The 18306-nt window shown below is 37.9% G+C and overlaps 1 protein-coding gene across 2 annotated transcripts; it reads left to right on the top strand.

The window, feature by feature from the left end:
- The first annotated feature begins 444 nt into the window (after window positions 1–444).
- On the top strand, window positions 445–12533 carry LOC126703179 (flowering time control protein FPA). 2 transcript variants are annotated; one of them, XM_050402106.1, is made up of 6 exons: window positions 447–881; window positions 3798–4043; window positions 4163–4249; window positions 4520–5505; window positions 6273–7612; window positions 12254–12533. In XM_050402106.1, the coding sequence occupies exons 1-5, from the start codon at window positions 576–578 to the stop codon at window positions 7609–7611; spliced, it is 2964 nt and encodes a 987-aa protein (XP_050258063.1). In that variant the 5' UTR covers window positions 447–575; the 3' UTR covers window position 7612; window positions 12254–12533. The 2 variants fall into 2 exon arrangements, with proteins under 2 accessions (XP_050258064.1, XP_050258063.1); XM_050402107.1 differs by lacking the exon at window positions 12254–12533 and having other exon boundaries at window positions 445–881; window positions 6273–9563.
- The last annotated feature ends 5773 nt before the right edge of the window (window positions 12534–18306 follow it).

Genomic DNA, 18306 nt, shown 5'->3' on the forward strand with positions numbered 1-18306 from the left:
CCAAAAAAAAGAAAAAAATATGGATAGTGTCCAATAAAAAAGAAAAGAAAAAAAAGATCGATAGCATGTCAAAATCTACCCATAGAATAATTATGAAAAATTACGTGATAAAAGTTATGGTTTTAAAAGAAAAATGTTAGGACTACAAATTTTGTCACAAGTCGTTTACATGGAAAGTTGTGAATGATGAAATTATGAAGCGATATAGACCCAATACTTACAATTCGTCACATGATTAAGTTGCAGCAAAAGTTGAATATTTTTTTTTGGGTTAAAAAAAAAAGCCCAAATAAAATGAAATTAAAAAACCAAATAAAATGAAAATTTTTGTTTGGTTAAAAAAAAAAAAAAAAACAAATAAAAAACAAGAGCTTAACCGCATACAAGTACAACTCTTACAAAAACGGCAAACCACCAAACCCAATCAAATCTCATCCGCCCCTCTTTTCACTCTCATCCACTTCTCTCTTCTCATACCCCAAAATCAAATCTCTCTTTCTCTCTCTCTCTCCAAACCCAAACACACACACACTCTCTCTCTCTGGTGAAACCCTAATTCCCAATTCGATCCGCAAATGCCGCCTCCGAACAACAAATCGATGATGATGAACACCAGGCCAGGAAGAATCGGCGGCGACTCCGACGAATCGGAGACGCCGTCGAACAATCTCTGGGTCGGTAATCTAGCCAGCGACGTCGCGGACTCAGATCTCATGGATCTCTTCGCCCAGTACGGTGCGCTCGATAGCGTTACCTCCTACTCTTCTCGCAGCTACGCTTTCGTCTTCTTCAAGCGAATCGAAGACGCTAAGGCCGCCAAGGATACCTTACAAGGCGCCGATCTCCATGGCCACCCTATCAAGATCGAGTTCGCTCGTCCGGTTTGTTCTCATCAATTTGTTCTTCTCCTGTGTGTATATAAATACGATTCGTTTCGTGACTTTGAAATTTTGTGCAGTTTTTTATGCGTTTCAACAACTTTTGAGTTTCAACCTTTTGATAATGATTCCTTATCAAATCAGATCCCTAGAAGAATGATTTTTTTTTTTTTTTTGATTTTGCGGGATTAGGAATTAGGTTCAATTCGATTCTGCGTGCAATTGTCACTCAGATTTGGAGATCAATGTGATCTAGAATTTAATTTGGGTTTAGACAAAGGGATAATGAAGTAAAAGCAAACAAACCCTTGATAATGATTACTTATCGAATCAGATCATTAAAAGAATAATTTAAATTTAAATTTTTCGGATTAGGAAGTAGGTTCAATTTGGTTTTGTGTGCAATTGTCACTAAGATTAAAATTTAAAATTGGGTTCTAACAAAGGGATAATTTTTGGGATTAGGAACTAGGTTCAATTTGGTTTTGTGAGCAATTGTCAATAAAGATTTAAAGATCAATGGGATCAAAATTTAAAATTGGGTTTTAACAAAGGGATAATGAAGTAAAGGAAAGTTCATGCCATTTTGTAGTAAAAAAACAAATCATAATTAGTTTACGGCTTCTACAAACTTCAATATTACCGTCTCAACCCAATGTTGATTTCTAAGATCCAATGGGATCAGATTATGCAGTTAACCATGATGAAGAATTTGTGTTTTTTTTTGGGGGGGGGGGGTGTTCAATTATTGTGAATGGGGTAATTAGGTTTAATTCTATTGTAGGCCGTGCGCAACATAACGTCAAGTGCAATGCGATTGGACAAGTAATAATGCTTTATAGAAACATAAAAGAAAACTTTCCCAAGGTACACAGGCAGTGTACTCAGTATACAACAAAACATCCACAAAGGTTACATAAATAAAAAAAATTCTTCTCTCAAATGTAGTTTTCATTGTAGGGTACTTGCCCATGAAGTTGATAGCAGTAGGTTTGGCAAACCCTAGTAACAGCATACAAACCCTGTCAATGGGGATGCTAAAATTACATTTTTAATTTTACAAAAATTTTACCACTTCAAGGCACTCGATCGCAAAATGTGAATGCTTGTAGCAAAAGTACCTAATCACCTTCGAACACGTCAACATCAAACAGATTTTCACATATAGTATCTCTCTACAAATTTGAATATAATGAGGTGGTTTCGTAGATATTTAAACAAATTTAATGAAAGCAATAGAACGACGCTTTGCTCTAATTATGCAAATTTGAGGACCAAGAGTTGGAGAAGCACCTTAAGTGAGGATGTGAGGATCAAATTGATGCAAAACATTCTCTTGATAAAAAGCACCAAATAGATGAACTCAAGTTGCATGTGTGTTCTACTGATCAATTTTACTAGGGATCAGAAATTGAGCTTGAGGTTTACTGTAAATTCATTTTCAATTTTCAGTTCTCAGATGATGAAAAATGTTACATTGATTTCAAATTTCAAATAATTAAATATGGATTATTATTGTGAATTCTGATTATGGTAACTTTGCTAGAACCTTGGGCTTCATATCAAGTTAGGAGCTGGTTAGTTTTCATATATAAGAGGCACCACACTGCAAAAATCAGCCTTAAAATTTTGCCAAACACTATAATATGTGCTATGCATATAAATTATTTTTCAATTCTGACAAAATGTGATCTCATTACACAAGCATTTTGATACCTAACAATGAGTTTGAGAAGAGCCAAGAATTTGAGAGAGATATCTGGATTTTAATTTTTAAAATTTCTGGCATTGAGTGTACTTGATTCTTGCTGTAAGGTGCTCATGGATAAAATATCCTTTCTACATAGGTTATCCTTCTAAATCTTATCTCAGCTTAAAAGAATGGCTGCAAGAGCTGTATGTGTGCAGTACTTCAATCTTGTTAGAGATTTTTAATGCCTATAAACAAGGCTGATAGGGAGTAGTTTTGACAAACCTTTTTCTTCAGAGAGTCTCCAGTAGAGCTGCATCCTTCCTACTCAGACCTGATAATGCTTACTTCAAATTTATATTTTATGGGTGATAACCAGCTTTGTTGGATGTAAGAATTCTTCAAATTAACATCAATGACATCATCAGCCTGTGCATTTTTTTTTTAATACTTTTACAGTAGAAGCCACCAATTCTTTGCCAATCTATAGCATTTCAACAAATGAAGTCACCAACACTAATCACTCACCTTCTGATTTGACCTTTCTTGAAAATACCATCTAAGGGCCTGATGTATTCATTTAAATTTTGGAGATAATATTAATAAAAATGAAAAATTATTTACAAAGTTTGCTTTATAAACTTTAGAGAATGAAGAGGGATTGTTGAAAAAGATATCCTTGATCCAAGATTCCTTTATGGCATGAAGGGATTTAAAATCTCTACATGCTTCTTGCACTTGATCATGTAATTAACAATACAAATATGATCATTTGATTGTGTTATGTAATGGGTTGGAAAAAATTCCTCCCAATGCTTATATAAAAATACTCTCATACCTATCAAAATAAAAAAAAAATTCCTCCCAATTTGTTTGGAGAAAAACTGTCCTTAACATATGTGTGACTGATATTTGACTGCTATATGCAGGCCTATATGCATGGCATTGATGTTTTATCTGATGACTAATGTTTTATTATAATTGTAAAGATAAATGCATCTGCTTCTACAGGCTAATAAAGAACTTCATTGGTTGTTCATGGATTAGTAGTATTAGCAATTTTTTCTCTTTCAAGCTAGTAATATGGTTTTTCTTTTTTCTTTTGACACCAAATTGGTCTTTTGAACCCAAATATAGTACTTCATCTTTTTATTAGTTTTCTTTCTACTGAACTATCAAATGATGCAATTTTGAGATGCTTATAAATATTAAAAAATCCCACTTTTCAGGCAAAACCTTCTAAGCATCTATGGGTGGGTGGAATTAGCCCAGCAGTTTCCAAGGAAGAATTGGAAGAAGAATTTCTTAAGTTTGGTAAAGTTGAGGATTTTAAGTTCCTTAGAGACCGCAATACTGCATTTGTTGAATACCTTAGATTGGAAGATGCTTCCCAAGCCATGAGAAACATGAATGGTAAGCGCATTGGTGGTGAGCAGATACGTGTGGATTTCCTTCGTTCACAGCCCACGAGAAGAGTAAGTCTCTTGTACAGAACTTTATTTTTCTTTTTATGAGATGTTGTAACTGTTATTCAGAACTTTCTTTTCACTTCAATCTGCAATGAGCTTTATATGTCCTGTGTTCATATCAACAGGAGCAGTGGCCTGACTCCAGAGATGGGGACTTTCAGGGCAGAAGCATGGGACCGGCTGATTCCCATTTAGGTCATAAGAGACAACTGGTGAGTCTCAGCCTGATAACTCTGTTTTACTAGATAAGGCAAAACTTTCTGTCTACAGCATGTCTCTGGTGCCATGTGTCTCAGAGGAATTGTGTAGACTGGTTGCATCAAATTATTTCTATCCTACAATGGACCAAATCATTGATTTGGTTGGATCTGGCACTATTTTTTTTTATTGTTGATCTGCTTATAGAATCTTACATGAAGTATTCGCCTATAGCTTCCTTTTATTGGGTTATGTTGCTTTAAATTTCTTTTATCTTGTTACAGCATCCTCAGTCCTCTGTGGGGCGAAAAGGAGATGGTCAACCCAGTAATGTTTTGTGGGTAGGTTACCCTCCTTCTGTTCAGATCGACGAACAAATGCTCCATAATGCCATGATCTTATTTGGTGAAATCGAGAGAATTAAGAGTTTTCCTTCAAGACACTACTCCTTTGTAGAATTTAGGAGTGTGGATGAAGCTCGCCGAGCTAAGGAGGGTTTGCAGGGCCGGCTTTTTAACGATCCTAGAATAAGCATTATGTTTTCAAGTAGTGAGCTGGCACCTGGCAAAGAATACTCTAATTTTTATGCTGGAACTAAAGGGCCAAGGCCAGAGTTTTTTAATGAACATCCTTTTCGACCTGTACAGATGGATGTGTTTGGTCATAATCATCCTATGGTCCCAAATAATTTCCCTGGACCGTTACCATCTATTCCAATGAGGCCTTTTGGTCGTCAAGGTAGTCTTGAACCTCTGCTTCCAGGCCCAGAATTTGATGATTTGACCACTCATCATAATTTTCAGGATGGTAACTTGAAAAATATGATGGGTCCAAACTGGAAAAGGCCATCTCCTGCACCTGGAATGCTCCCTTCTCCTGCACAAGGTATCAGACCGCCCCCAAGATCCACATCTGGTTCTTGGGACGTACTTGACATGAATCAGTTTCAAAGGGGTTCTAAAAGGTCGAGGATAGATGATGCTTTGTCCATTGAAGATGCACCTTTTCCTTTGAGAAAGATTGATGACCGGGGCTTGGGATTGGATCAATCATATGGGCTTGGTCCAGTGACTGATGGAGGTGGTGGGCCTTTTGCAAATGTTCAAGGGAAGAGTAGCCTTAGTCCTGTGGGTGCAAGGGTCATGGCTGGTGGACCTGGTCAGGGTCAAGTTGATAATGATTACATATGGCGTGGCATTATTGCTAAGGGGGGCACTCCTGTTTGTCAAGCTCGTTGCATCCCTTTAGGAAAAGGAATAGAGAGTGAGCTGTGAGTATAATTTTCTCTTCTTATTTTCTGTCTTTCGTATCATTTTCTTTTAGCTGCTGTTTAGGGTGCTTTACTAATTTCTATTTGTTATATGTCCCAAGCAAGCATTTTTTTAGGTATTTGATAATACACTTCATTTTATTGCCAAAGATATTTATGAATTGGAGACAGTTCATCTAAATTAATTATGTTTTGTTTTGGCATTATTTTATTGAATAGAACTTTAGGTATTTGATAATACACATCATTTTATTGCCAAAGATATTTATGAATTGGAGACAGTTCATCTAAATTAATTATGTTTTGTTTTGGCATTATTTCATTGAATAGAACTTTTCTGAAGGATGTAACAAGTTGGAGCATTGTATTTTTCTTGACTTCATAGACCTCATTTGTGATTTGACTGAAACTTTTAGATGAAATTGGTAATCAATATTTGTCTAAAAAAAGCAAGTGAAAGGAAAAACATGTGTAAGCAATCAAGAGAGTACATATATTTGTAATGCACACTGAGTTTTTAAGTGTTCAATCTACAAAAAAAAGTTTTAGTTTTCAAGTTGTTCATAAGTCATTTGGATGTTAATACTATGCCTTTTTTAACCTGTTTGCAACATTTTTCCCCCTACTTGAGAACTTGTGAGTTTAACAAAGGTTTCTTTTTCACTTGGTGCAAACTGCTATTTGCCATTGTAATTTTGTACGTCTGATTTGCTTATTTGTCTTCTCAGTCTCACCTATGTGGAAAATATCTGTTTTGCAATTTGCAGTCCTGAAGTTGTTAATTGCTCGGCCAGAACAGGATTGGATATGCTCACAAAACACTATGCTGATGCCATTGGGTTTGATATTGTTTTCTTCTTGCCCGACAGTGAAGATGATTTTGCTTCCTACACTGAATTCCTTCGCTACTTAGGTGCCAAAAACCGTGCTGGTGTTGCTAAGTTTGATGATGGGACCACCTTATTTTTAGTTCCTCCGTCAGACTTCTTAACTAATGTTTTGAAAGTTTCCGGCCCTGAACGTCTGTATGGCGTGGTTCTCAAGTTTCCACAACAAGTTTCTAGCGGTACATCTGTTCCACAACAATCACATCTTCCCATCCCTTCTTCTCAATATATGGATAGACAGCAGATTCCTCCTCGCACTGAGTATGGTGTAATCTCATCAAAGGAGGAACAAGCTTTGCCAATGGATTATGACAGGGTTTTGCATGAGGATGCAAAGCTTCCTCCAAAATCACATTTTCCAATTGCTAGTGAGTCCCCAGCAATGCAGCCAGTACCCCAAGACTATGCTTCTACTAATGCACTATCAGTGTCCCAAGCTGGAGTGACATTAACACCTGAGCTTATTGCCACTCTGGCATCTTTGCTGCCTGCAAATGCACAGTCTTCTGGTTTAGAAAGTGCAAAGCCTGCATTGGGCTCATCATCTGTCAGGCCGTCAATTCCGCCTCAAGTTGGACCCAATAAAGGGACCCCATCTCAAGACTGGAAACAAGATAATCAAGCTTCTGACCATATGGGTCATCCATTGCAACAGTTGGGGAATCAGTTTAATCCCCATGTACAAAACCTTTCCCAATACCAGCCTTACCCATCTGTCTCAAGCACACCTACCCATTCGGCCTCATTGTTACACGGCAATGCCCAAATCCATGACTCTTCTGTAAGCCTACCACCGCAGGCTGCAATTTTGTCTCGGCCTATGAACCAAAGTGGACAGCTTGCTGCTTCTCCTCATGTGAGCCAGCAATATCAGCATGAAATACCCCCCAGTAGTCAAAGAGGCTATGGGATGGTTAATGGGATGGAGGCTTCTGGATTATACAGCTCACAAGCTTTCCAGCCAGCCAACAGTCCTTTAACCTCATCTAATCAGGCCCATGGTTCTCTTCTTTCCCAGCCACCAAGCTCGGAGATCCCCAATCAGATGCAGCAGCTTCAATCTGCACTCTTTGGTGCTGGCCAGGGCACACCAGAAGTTGAGGTTGATAAGAACCAGCGGTACCAGTCGACTCTACAATTTGCTGCTAACCTCCTCCTCCAGATACAGCAGCAGCAGACAACCAATCAGTCAGGACGAGGACCTGGAAGTCAACAATGAGGTAATTCCTCCTCTATGAGTAATATTATTCGGTGATGGAATCCCTTTTTTGAGAAAATATCTCTACTTAAGTATGGAAGTGGGTTGTTAGCTAACTTAAGTAGTTTGCATATGGTAAACGTCTGGGGTCATAAGCTGTCTTTGTTCCTTTTGTCTGCATATAGTGAACATTTAGGGTGATTAGTTGTTTTCATGTTTAAAATTCCATATCAAAAGTTTTGGATAGCATCATAACTAAGGAAATTGAACTTTATGATATAATTTATGCCAGCTAGAAGCCTTGGTATAAACCTCTTATGAAGTGAATTGTTAGCGGATTTTAGTTCCTTGATGGTCAAAAAAACTTAGAATACTATTGTTGAGATGAAAGTTATACACATGGGACAAGATGACATTTAAAAAAAAAAAATTCTTTTGAAGTTGTAAGAGATGTTATAAGGTGGCTAGAATGACAGAGATGTTATTAATGCAGCTTAGAATGAGGTGTTTTCTTTTAAGGTAGGCTTCTGGTAAGGCTCAAGGGATTTGATATTTTGATTCCATCATCTCTCCGGGCATTTGAAGAGGAAATGCAAGATTTTCCTGCAATTCAGATTGGGACCTCATTATTTAAGCTTTAGGAACCAATGATGGTTGGAGTGAATATGTTTAACATTCTTTGCCCTTTTGGACTGGGTTCAAATTTGGCTCCTGTTCCTGAAAGAAAATTGACTTCTAACCTCATAAGGTGTGGGGTTTTGTTCCGTCTCTTGAGTGTCTTAGAGTCAGCATGTTGTCTCATGGAGTAATTGATAAGATATACGGTTGCAGCTCCAGTTAGGGAATTTATTATTCTGGAAATGTTTTGAATAACTCTTAGTTGATGAAGGCTCTGCCAAACGTCCTGTAGGTTTAGATATATGCATCTTATGTGTCCACTGAATTGGGAAGCTATATTGTTTTAAGGTGGAACCGTGTGCTTTTGAGATCTACATGCTCCATGGTTAGAATCTCCAATGGGTCACAGTGGCTTGGACCTAAGTAGGCCAGAAGAGTCAATACAACCTTTTTGCAGTCTTTATATGTAGGCAACAATTATACTTCATTCTTTTAGAGATTCATTTATGAACCTAGAGGCATTGATGAGTGGCTGATTGATGGTCTATTATTTTGAGATACCTTGTAAAGAATTTTCAAGCACTCTTCATTGCCCACAAAAATATAAATATCACTGGGGTTTGCCGTTTGCTTGGAATAGCTTTGTGGTGAAGTGGATTGCTTATAAGATTTAAGGGACATGCCTGTTGAGTAGAAGATTGGATAATACTTTGTGGACAAGGTGTTCTCTTGATGGTTGGGTTCCCTGGTTAGTATGCGTTAAGTTTATTGTAGATATTCAGAGAAGATGTTTGAAGGATTTTGGCATATGTCAAGTGCTTGTTCTCTTAATTAGAAACTTCTTTCTAGAGTTTTAACTACACAAGGTGTCAAATATACCTGACTTGTTCATGAGGTCAATATGTAATTTTGTATTTCAATATGCTTTTACTACTCTTAGGCATCAATCCTAAGTTGGGAAGTGCTTGGATAGACCAATGCATTGTGTAGAGTATGTTATCTGATTCATTCTGTACTATATACCTTCCTCTAGCATGATTTGTTAATTTTTATTATATCTGTTAATTGCTCTTCTTATTGCATTTAGTATCGGCATTTTTTTTTACAATTTCACTTCTTCTTGAGTCTATTGTCAAAATTCATTAGTTATTGCATATGTTTGTAGTAGCTCATAGTTGTGTGACATATGAAAGCTTTTTATTTTTTATTTTTGGTGATCATCTCTGATTACTTAGTACCTAACTTTAGGGTGAGAATTTCTTAAACTTATTAAATTGTAACTGTGAAATGTAAACTGCACTTTGAAAGGGGTCTTTGGACTTAATTCTTAATAGTATTTTGGTATGTTTAGTAAATTTATATTTGTAAATATAGTTTTACCGTTATTTAAGACCACTACCTTAGCAAACCATCATATGAACGAATTTCACATGATGATCCAGGAAACTCCCTTTTTTTTCTCCAACTTTTGCCTTCTAAGAATGGCAATATAAAAATAATGCAGAAATCTTCTATTGACAAGTTTTTGGGCAAAACACAGATGATTTTTTGAAGATTGAATGTAAAGTTTATACATCATACTTCTAACGTTTGAATCATCACTCTATAAATCTGATATGTGCCTACCCTGATTGTTTCACTATATGGGTGGATAGACAGGGAGCTCTCTTGAAACAAAATATAACGTTAAATTCAACCTTACAATATAGGTATTCCTATTAATATGTCTAATTTGTAAGTCGCAGAATAATAGAAATCAGAAAAACATAAAATGCGTCCTAATGAGAACTGTTAATTGCTTTACAAAATTTAAATAACTAATGATATTTTCCACCATATAACATAAAACATAAAACTATGCAATATCAGTGATATTGCTTGGGTTTGAATATCTCTATGTCCAAACTGGAATCAGTTTTAAGAATATCTTATCCTTGAGGTAATGCATAGCGCATAGCTTACCTGAACGACTAAAATCTCATCCCAAGGGCAAAAAAATTAATCCTGAGCTCGATGACATATATCTTTCCTTTGCTACCAGGGGGAAAAAAAAGAGAGCAATCGATCTAAAGTTATTAGAGCCGTCGCACACTCGCACTAGTGTATGTATATAGTATTGCACGTTCCTATATAGACATTGCACTTTCCCAAGTACGTTGAGGAACCGTATGAGCTTTTGGAAATTCATTATAATGGGTGATTACAAATTGAAAAACCATTATTAGCTTCTTCTTTCCTTTTTTCTTTTGTTTAATTTTTTTTTCAATTATTATTTTTTATAATAAAAAAATCCAGGTGGGAAAAATCAAAAGGAAATTGGTTTGATAAGCAATATTCTTAGATGGCAAAGTAAATCATTCAGGAAAAGGAAATCGTAAAGAGAATTGACTTATAGCCTTGTTTATTCATTAGTTATCCAATTTTGACCCAATGCTTATTATTATAGTATTAAAATTGTACCCGGTAGAACTATTGATTCCAAATTTGGCAAAATATTTATTCCCCAAATTTTTACATGCTGTCTGGACCCATGCATCTGGACCTGGTGGCCCCCTTTCTATTTTTTTATTAAACTTTAATTTTTCAAAAAAGAGAGAATTAGTATGTAATTTGGATTGTGTGTTTTTGTTTTTTAAACACCATATTTATAGGTTCATAAATAATACGAAACCAGAACCATCATCTCAAATTAGCATGAACGAGTCAACTCAACAGTGTCAGGATACTTGTCGGTTCACTTCTTGTCGACTGCCTAAAAATCAACAGAATCAGTGCGTTCTTATGCCTAAAAATACGCTTCCCAGAAACAAGGTTTATCATTTTTGGCTGATGTCGTAGATCTTCAATGAAATTGCTATGAAATATCTAATGGAATTGAAATGACATGCAACTCTTAAATTTTTTTAAGTGGTCGAATAATAAGAAAAAAAGTAGGTTGGATGGTGGGCTGAATGGTGCTATATATTTACAATTGATCTGGTGTTACGCCTGTCTTAGGATATGTTGTTCTATATACTTCTACCAAAATCTCTCTTGGTGCGGAATCCTGGATAATTTTTTTTTTCTGTCATGTGTACGTTTGTGTATTCGTAAACTCATTTTATCATAATTATTTAATGAAATAGAATTATATCATAATGTTATAAAAATAGAGTACAATCTTACCAAAACAAACTCTAAGTTTGATTTTATTTATTATTATCATTTTAAAAAGAAAATTGAATAAGAATTGGTACCATCTTGTAAATGTAAAATCGGGTCTAAATGTCTTCGAAAGAATAAAAAAACCATCCAAAACACTGAAATCTTCAACCAAACTTTTTCATAGAATTATTTCTGGGTTGGTATATTCCGGTTGAAACGCCCAAACAAGTGCTGTTTTCGAAAGATTGGTTTGAAGCCTCAAAAAAGTACATTGGCAGTAAAATTGAGCATTTATGCGAAGAAAATGACACAAGAGGGTAGCAACTACGTGAATGCATTTTGTATAATTTACTACGTGATTATTATATTGCTGAGAGTGACAAATTTGTAGGCTGCGGGATGGCAGTAGTGGCCCTGTTACTTGAAACTGGATCTTGAATATATTTAACATTTTACCCTTTTTGGGATACATTGAGTATTGAGTATGGGAGATTTGAATTCTTTATATTTTCGTGAGCAAAAGCACTAGGAGGTGTTGATCAATTGAATTACAAAAGGCTTTTAGCATATTTTCAACTAGTGAGGAATTTCCACATGTGAGGAAAGAAGAGGAAAACCGTAAAATAAAACAAGCTGTGTTAGAAAAATAAATGAAAGTATGATGCTTATAATTGTAATTTAGTATGGCAAACACCGCTTCCTTGCCAAATTATCTTTTCGTAAGTAGAGCTCACTTTGAGCTTCACTGGGATTCTTATTCTTTCTTTAGGCCCCAAAAATGATTACAATAACTGGCTGCTTGTGCAAATGACTTAAATTTCAATTGATTGGGCTAATATCAAAGACAGCATCATTTTCGTGCACAACCTAACAGTCTAATTTTATCTTTCCCCACGTGTAGGTGCTTTGGGCTTTCTTTTTCACAAAAATGGACATTCGGAATTTTCAAACGGGAACACTGCGTGTGAATTGGGTAGGGTTGACTTGACTTGACTTGAATTGCTGGTTCTCAAGGCTGTACGAATGTCTGTTACCTGGGGCGAAGAAGTAATTGCATTAGGAGAATGTACAAAATGGTTTTTTTTTTCTTTTTGGGTTTTTTGATAGCTTTATCCCTTTTGTGTTTTATTTATCTCAGAATCTATGGCTTTAACTTAATCAATTTTACTTTCTGTTTGTAATTTCCCTCGTTAATTACTTAATTATATGTGGTTCCATCCTTCCTAATCATCGAACAATATTATATAGGAGCATTTTTCCCACCGTTTTACGTACCAGTGTGTATTTTAGGATATACGTCTGGACCGTTGGATTACCTTTTAAAACCATTTTGGATGGCTCTGTAATGGCGACAATGTTGAACTTCTCTTTTAACAAATAGCCATTGTTGGAAGTGATTGGACAACTGGGTATATATAATTGGTTGACCATAGAAGGAAAGAAGAACGAACCTATTATCAGCAGTGAGCTCTCATTACTTATCCATTGCAACTTCTTTTCTCTTTTTTGAGGACAATGTCCATTGCAACTTATACCGAGACTCTCCCGCCCTCTTTTATCTTTATAGATGGTTAATATTCCTTTATAAAAAAAATAAAATAAAATAAAAACTAGCCTATATCCATAAAGGAATCACATCTTTAAAAAATGTTCTTTCGAATGGTAAACCTAGAAAACCAATAGCAATCTTGTTACATTATGACTATGTTAATTCATGAATTAAAGTAGTTACAATTAAACCCTAAGTGGGTAAATATGCAAAGTGTTTAGCTTTTCTAAATCGCATGTGGAATAACAAAATTTCCTAATCAACATCCTAGGATCACATTTAAGGTATTTCGCATACTTAGGTATTCAAGAAGTCCTAAACACCAACATCATCTTGGGATCATATTTAAGGTATTTCGCACACTTTGGTGCTCGAAAATTCCTAGACACCAGCATTATTAGCCAAAAATAAATTAAGTAAACCGTAATTAGTTTGTATTTTTATTTCTTTTTTAGTTCCACTTTCATCCAACCAAACTTTAATATAAAGTTTGAGTCAAAAAGTCTCTTTTGTGGAAATCCTAGGCAAAAAAATTGATCTACCATATGTTATAGGCTAATGCCTCTTAGCCCTGAAAAAAATAGTATATATTTCAATTCGAAGTCAAAATTATAAAAAGTTACTGTGGGGTCAGAGAATTTGTGATCCTGGCCTATTTTCTATTAGGGCCCAAGGCCCACGCCGAGGAGAGGTGTTACCGAGGACATGCAATGAAAGTCCAAATGGTTTAGAGATATAACCGAGGACGATCCTGTCCTCGGCGTCCCAAAACCTAGAAGGAATGGACGGCACGTCATCAAAGGCGGCCCCCATAACTCTCCCAAAAGAAAGGGCGAGTACGTTGTAGGAGTAGTTCAAGGAAAACTGTTACCTCTGCATTGAATGCGCCAACAAACGTCCTGACCACCTTAATGGGGAAAGGACTCCTGAACAGTGCGGTGACAAAAAATAAGGGAAAGACTGTCATTACTACAATTAAATACTCTGCGCCTGACAGAGTCATGCTCTTCAGCTTTTACAACCACCCTTAACCACTTTGGGTATGGGCTGATAAGACAAGTATCAGCCCTATAAAGCTGAATCTACACGTGGATGTTCGAGGGGAGGGAAAAGCTAGTATAAAAGGAAAATGATGTATTGCCAAAAGAAAAACACAAAGGGATAATAAGAACATGAAACTCCTCGGACGAGAGCCAAGAACCAGAGCCACTTAGGCCGTGCCGAGGAGAACATTTTCTTGGACAAACTCAGTTCACCTCTGTGCGACCATCATGAACACCATGACTAACAATTGTCCGATGACCAAGGCCTAGCCTTTTAGCCCACTCTCTACAAATTTATTGTTTGGGCCTTTAATGTTCGAACCCAATACACCAATTTGGGATCGTTATAAAATAAGTCCTTACAATTGGCGCCGTCTATGGGAAAGGCTTGTGCGTTGGCACAGGCAGCGGTTAGTCATGGTGGGATCAAGCTCTTGTCAAACAAGGGTCTGCGAAAGCCCCTCCATCATTTCCAGCAGCACGCAGTTGTCGTCCTAACTCAGCTCCCACTCAAGGCTACACTTCGAAGTGCTAGTGGCGCGGGCAGTTCTAGGGGCTTCCAACATCAAATTTATGCCCCACACACCTTTGTCAAGGGGCTAATCCTCGCGGGTCCAGTAGCCCGATTCATCGAATTCCTCTAAGTTTTGGACAGAACCAAGGTCTTGTATGGTCCTCGGACTCAAACCTATGGGGAAACCAACTACTTCAAGAAAATATAAGTTTTGGATAGAACCAAGGTCTTGTATGGTCCTCGGACTCAAACCTATGGGGAAACCAACTACTTCAAGAAAATATAAGTTTTGGACAGAACCAAGGTCTTGCATGGTCCTCGGACTCAAACCTATGGAGAAACCAACTACTTCAAGAAAATATAAGTTTCGGACAGAACCAAGGTCTTGCATGGTCCTTGGACTCAAACCTATTGGGAAACCAACTACTTCAAGAAAATATAAGTTTTGGACAGAACCAAGGTTTTGCATGGTCCTCAGACTCAAACCTATGGGGAAACCAACTACTTCAAGAAAATCTAAGTTTCGGATAGAATCAAGGTCTTGCATGGTCCTCGGACTCAAACCTATGGGGAAACCAACTACTTCAAGAAAATATAAGTTTCGGACAGAACCAAGGTCTTGCATGGTCCTCGGACTCAAACCTATAGGGAAACCAACTACTTCAAGAAAATATAAGTTTCAGACAGGACCAAGGTCTTGCATGGTCCTTGGACTTAAACCTATGGGGAAACCAACTGCTTCAAGAAAATATAAGTTTCGGACAAAACCAAGGTCTTGTATGGTCCTCGGACTCAAACCTATGGGGAAACTAACTGCTTCAAGAAAATATAAGTTTGGGACAGAACCAAGGTCTTGCATGGTCCTCGGACTCAAACCTATGGGGAAACCAACTGTTTCAAGAAAATATAAGTTTCGGACAGAACCAAGGTCTTGCATGGTCCTTCCAACTACTTCGAACCTATGGGGAAACCAACTACTTCAAGAAAATATAAGTTTTGGATAGAACCAAGGTCTTGCATGGTCCTCGGACTCGAACCTATGGGGAAACTAACTACTTTAAGAAAATATAAGTTTTGGACAGAACCAAGGTCTTGTATGGTCCTCGGACTCAAACCTATGAGGAAACCAACTACTTTAAGAAAATACAAGTTTTGGACAGAATCAAGGTCTTACATGGTCCTCGGACTCGAACCTATGGGGCAACTAGTCACTAAAAAATATAAGTGTTAGACAGAATCAAGGGCCATGCATGGTCCTCGGACCTCCAGCTCTAAGGAGACTAACACAACCGAGTGTTTAGCCCCGGTGCAGTTATACCTCGGTCCTCGGACCAAATGCCAAAAACAAGTTGAGGCTATGAATGTCGTCAGGAACGTGGCAAAGCACCCTAGTGCCCGGTGACCCTCTCGGACGGTTCATTTTAGGTTACCCATCCTCGAGTGAACACCCTATATGCAATACAGAATATTCAGCTATTATCCCGGTTAGTCTCATATGGTTAACCTACTTCAAGTCGGTATTATTGTGCCCGTCAGTTTTAATAAATTCAAAGTGATAACTCTTTGTTAACAAGGGTTTCGGCCCTAAGTCCTGTTCGAAAGAAAGGGACACCAGCACATCCATTCACACAATAATTATTGCAGAAAAGAAAAAACAAGCAAAATGGGATAAAGTCATCTTTTATTAGACAAAGAAGTAGTATAGCGTACAATAAAGGGCTTAGACAAGCCTACAATAGAAGCCTACTACAGAAGCAAAGAGAAAAATAAAAAAAACATGGAAACGGTAAATCCTTCAATTTTGCTCTAGCAGCGATTAAGCACATCCAGATGACACCAGTGATGGAAGAGAAGAAGAAGCAGAGGCGCCTAGGTGGCACCAGTGATGGAAGAGAAGAAGAAGCGGAGGTACCTAGGTGGCACCAATGATGGAAGAGAGGAAGAAGCGGGGATGCCAAATCCTCGTACTAGCTCTGACTGCAATCGAGCAAGCATCGCATTAGCAGCAATTAAGCGAGAACGGGTGGTACCAGCGATGAGAAATCTCAGTTCTGTCACACCAAAAATTTGATGCGACCTCCACCTGCTTCGGATTTTGGCTGAAGGAAGAAGAGGCTCCTTTCTTGCCTTATCAAGGGGAAGAAATGTCTTGAGTCTTTGTCTCCCTTTCCCTGATCGGGCCATGTTGGATCTCGAAGATACCCAAGGCCTTTGAAGAGGGTGTGGTCCCCTCACCCTCATCATGGCCTTGACCATGTCACCCTCTAAGGCTCAGTCACACTGGAAGTGGGGACTTTGGGCATAATAGGAGGGTTGGGAATTTGAAAAGCTTAAAGTGTCTGCGAATAAAGTAAATAACCTCCCACCTTGCTTCTATATGGGGGTAAGCCTGGTGACATTTAATCTGTGCAAATCTCCAAGAAAAACTATAAACGAGATAAGTCCCGCCCAATTCCTAAAGCAGTCTTCAGCCGTTGGATTTGCGTCGTCTCGTAAAGAGACCTTATTAAAGGCGCGCCTCGTGTACCGAAACGGTAGGGACGCGGCGTGGGTAAACTAAAAGAATGTCTCACAACCAAGAGCGTGTCCCAAGCAAACGAAGAGGCTCCAGCATTGATAAAGGACAAGACTTGGCAAGCCATGACATAGGCCCGACGTCACCAAAACCCTCCTCTCCGTCCGAGGAGTCGGACAGCAGAATTTTGAGGGGCTATTGTGGGGCTAGAGAATTTGTGATCCTGGCCCACTTTCCATTAAGGCCTAAGGCCCACGTCGAGGAGAGGTGTTACCGAGGACATGCAACGAAAATCCAAATGGCTTAGAGATATAACCGAGGACGATCCTGTCCTCGGCGTCCCAAAACCTAGAAGGAATGGACGGCACGTCATCAAAGGCGGCTCCCATAGCTCTCCCAGAAGAAAGGGTGAGTACATTGTAGGAGCAGTTCAAGGAAAACTGTCACCTCTGCATTGAATGCGCCAACAAACGTCCTGGCCGCGTTAATGGGGAAAGGACCCTTGAACAGTGCGGCGACAAAAAATAAGGGAAAGGCTGTCATTACTGCAATTAAATACTCTGCGCCTGACAGAGTCATGTTCTTCAACTTTTACAACCACCCCTAACCACTTTGGGTATGGGCTGATAAGACAAGTATCAACCCTATAAAGCTGAACCTACACATGGACGTTTGAGGGGAGGGAAAAGCTAGTATAAAAGGAAAATGATGTATTGCCAAAAGAAAAACACAAAGGGATAATAAGAACATGAAACTCCTCGGACGAGGGCTAAGAACCAGAGCCACTTAGGCCGTGCCGAGGAGAACATTTTCTTGGACAAACTCAGTTCACCTTTGTGCGACCATCATGAACACCATGACTAACAACTGTCCGGTTACCAAGGCCTAGTCTTTTAGCCCACTCTCTACAAATTTATTGTTTGGGCCTTTAACGTTCGAACCCAATACACCAATTTGGGATCGTTATAGAATGAGTCCTTACAGTTACAGTTATCTCACTAAATAATCTAAAATTTGAAATTAATTCATTTAGACAATCTAACAAAAATTGATGAAGTGTCATGTTAATTACTTACATGAGAACAAATGTGGTTAATATAAGTTCACTCCAATTTTTATGACTTTTCACACTTAAAAACATCGATGATGAGCCAAGAGTCATGTAACTCAACTAATACTTCTAGTATTTTCAACAGATACATTTAGAATTTGAATCACCCCACCCCAACTATCAATGTATTATTATTATTTTTTTTAAAGTGATGATAATGTAATTTTTGTGGCTCACCCATGACCTCCTCCCCCTCCCCTCCAAGAATTAAAAAGCTCATCT

Source organism: Quercus robur, chromosome 10 (genome assembly GCF_932294415.1).
Source record: "Quercus robur chromosome 10, dhQueRobu3.1, whole genome shotgun sequence".
Lineage (NCBI taxonomy): Eukaryota > Viridiplantae > Streptophyta > Magnoliopsida > Fagales > Fagaceae > Quercus > Quercus robur.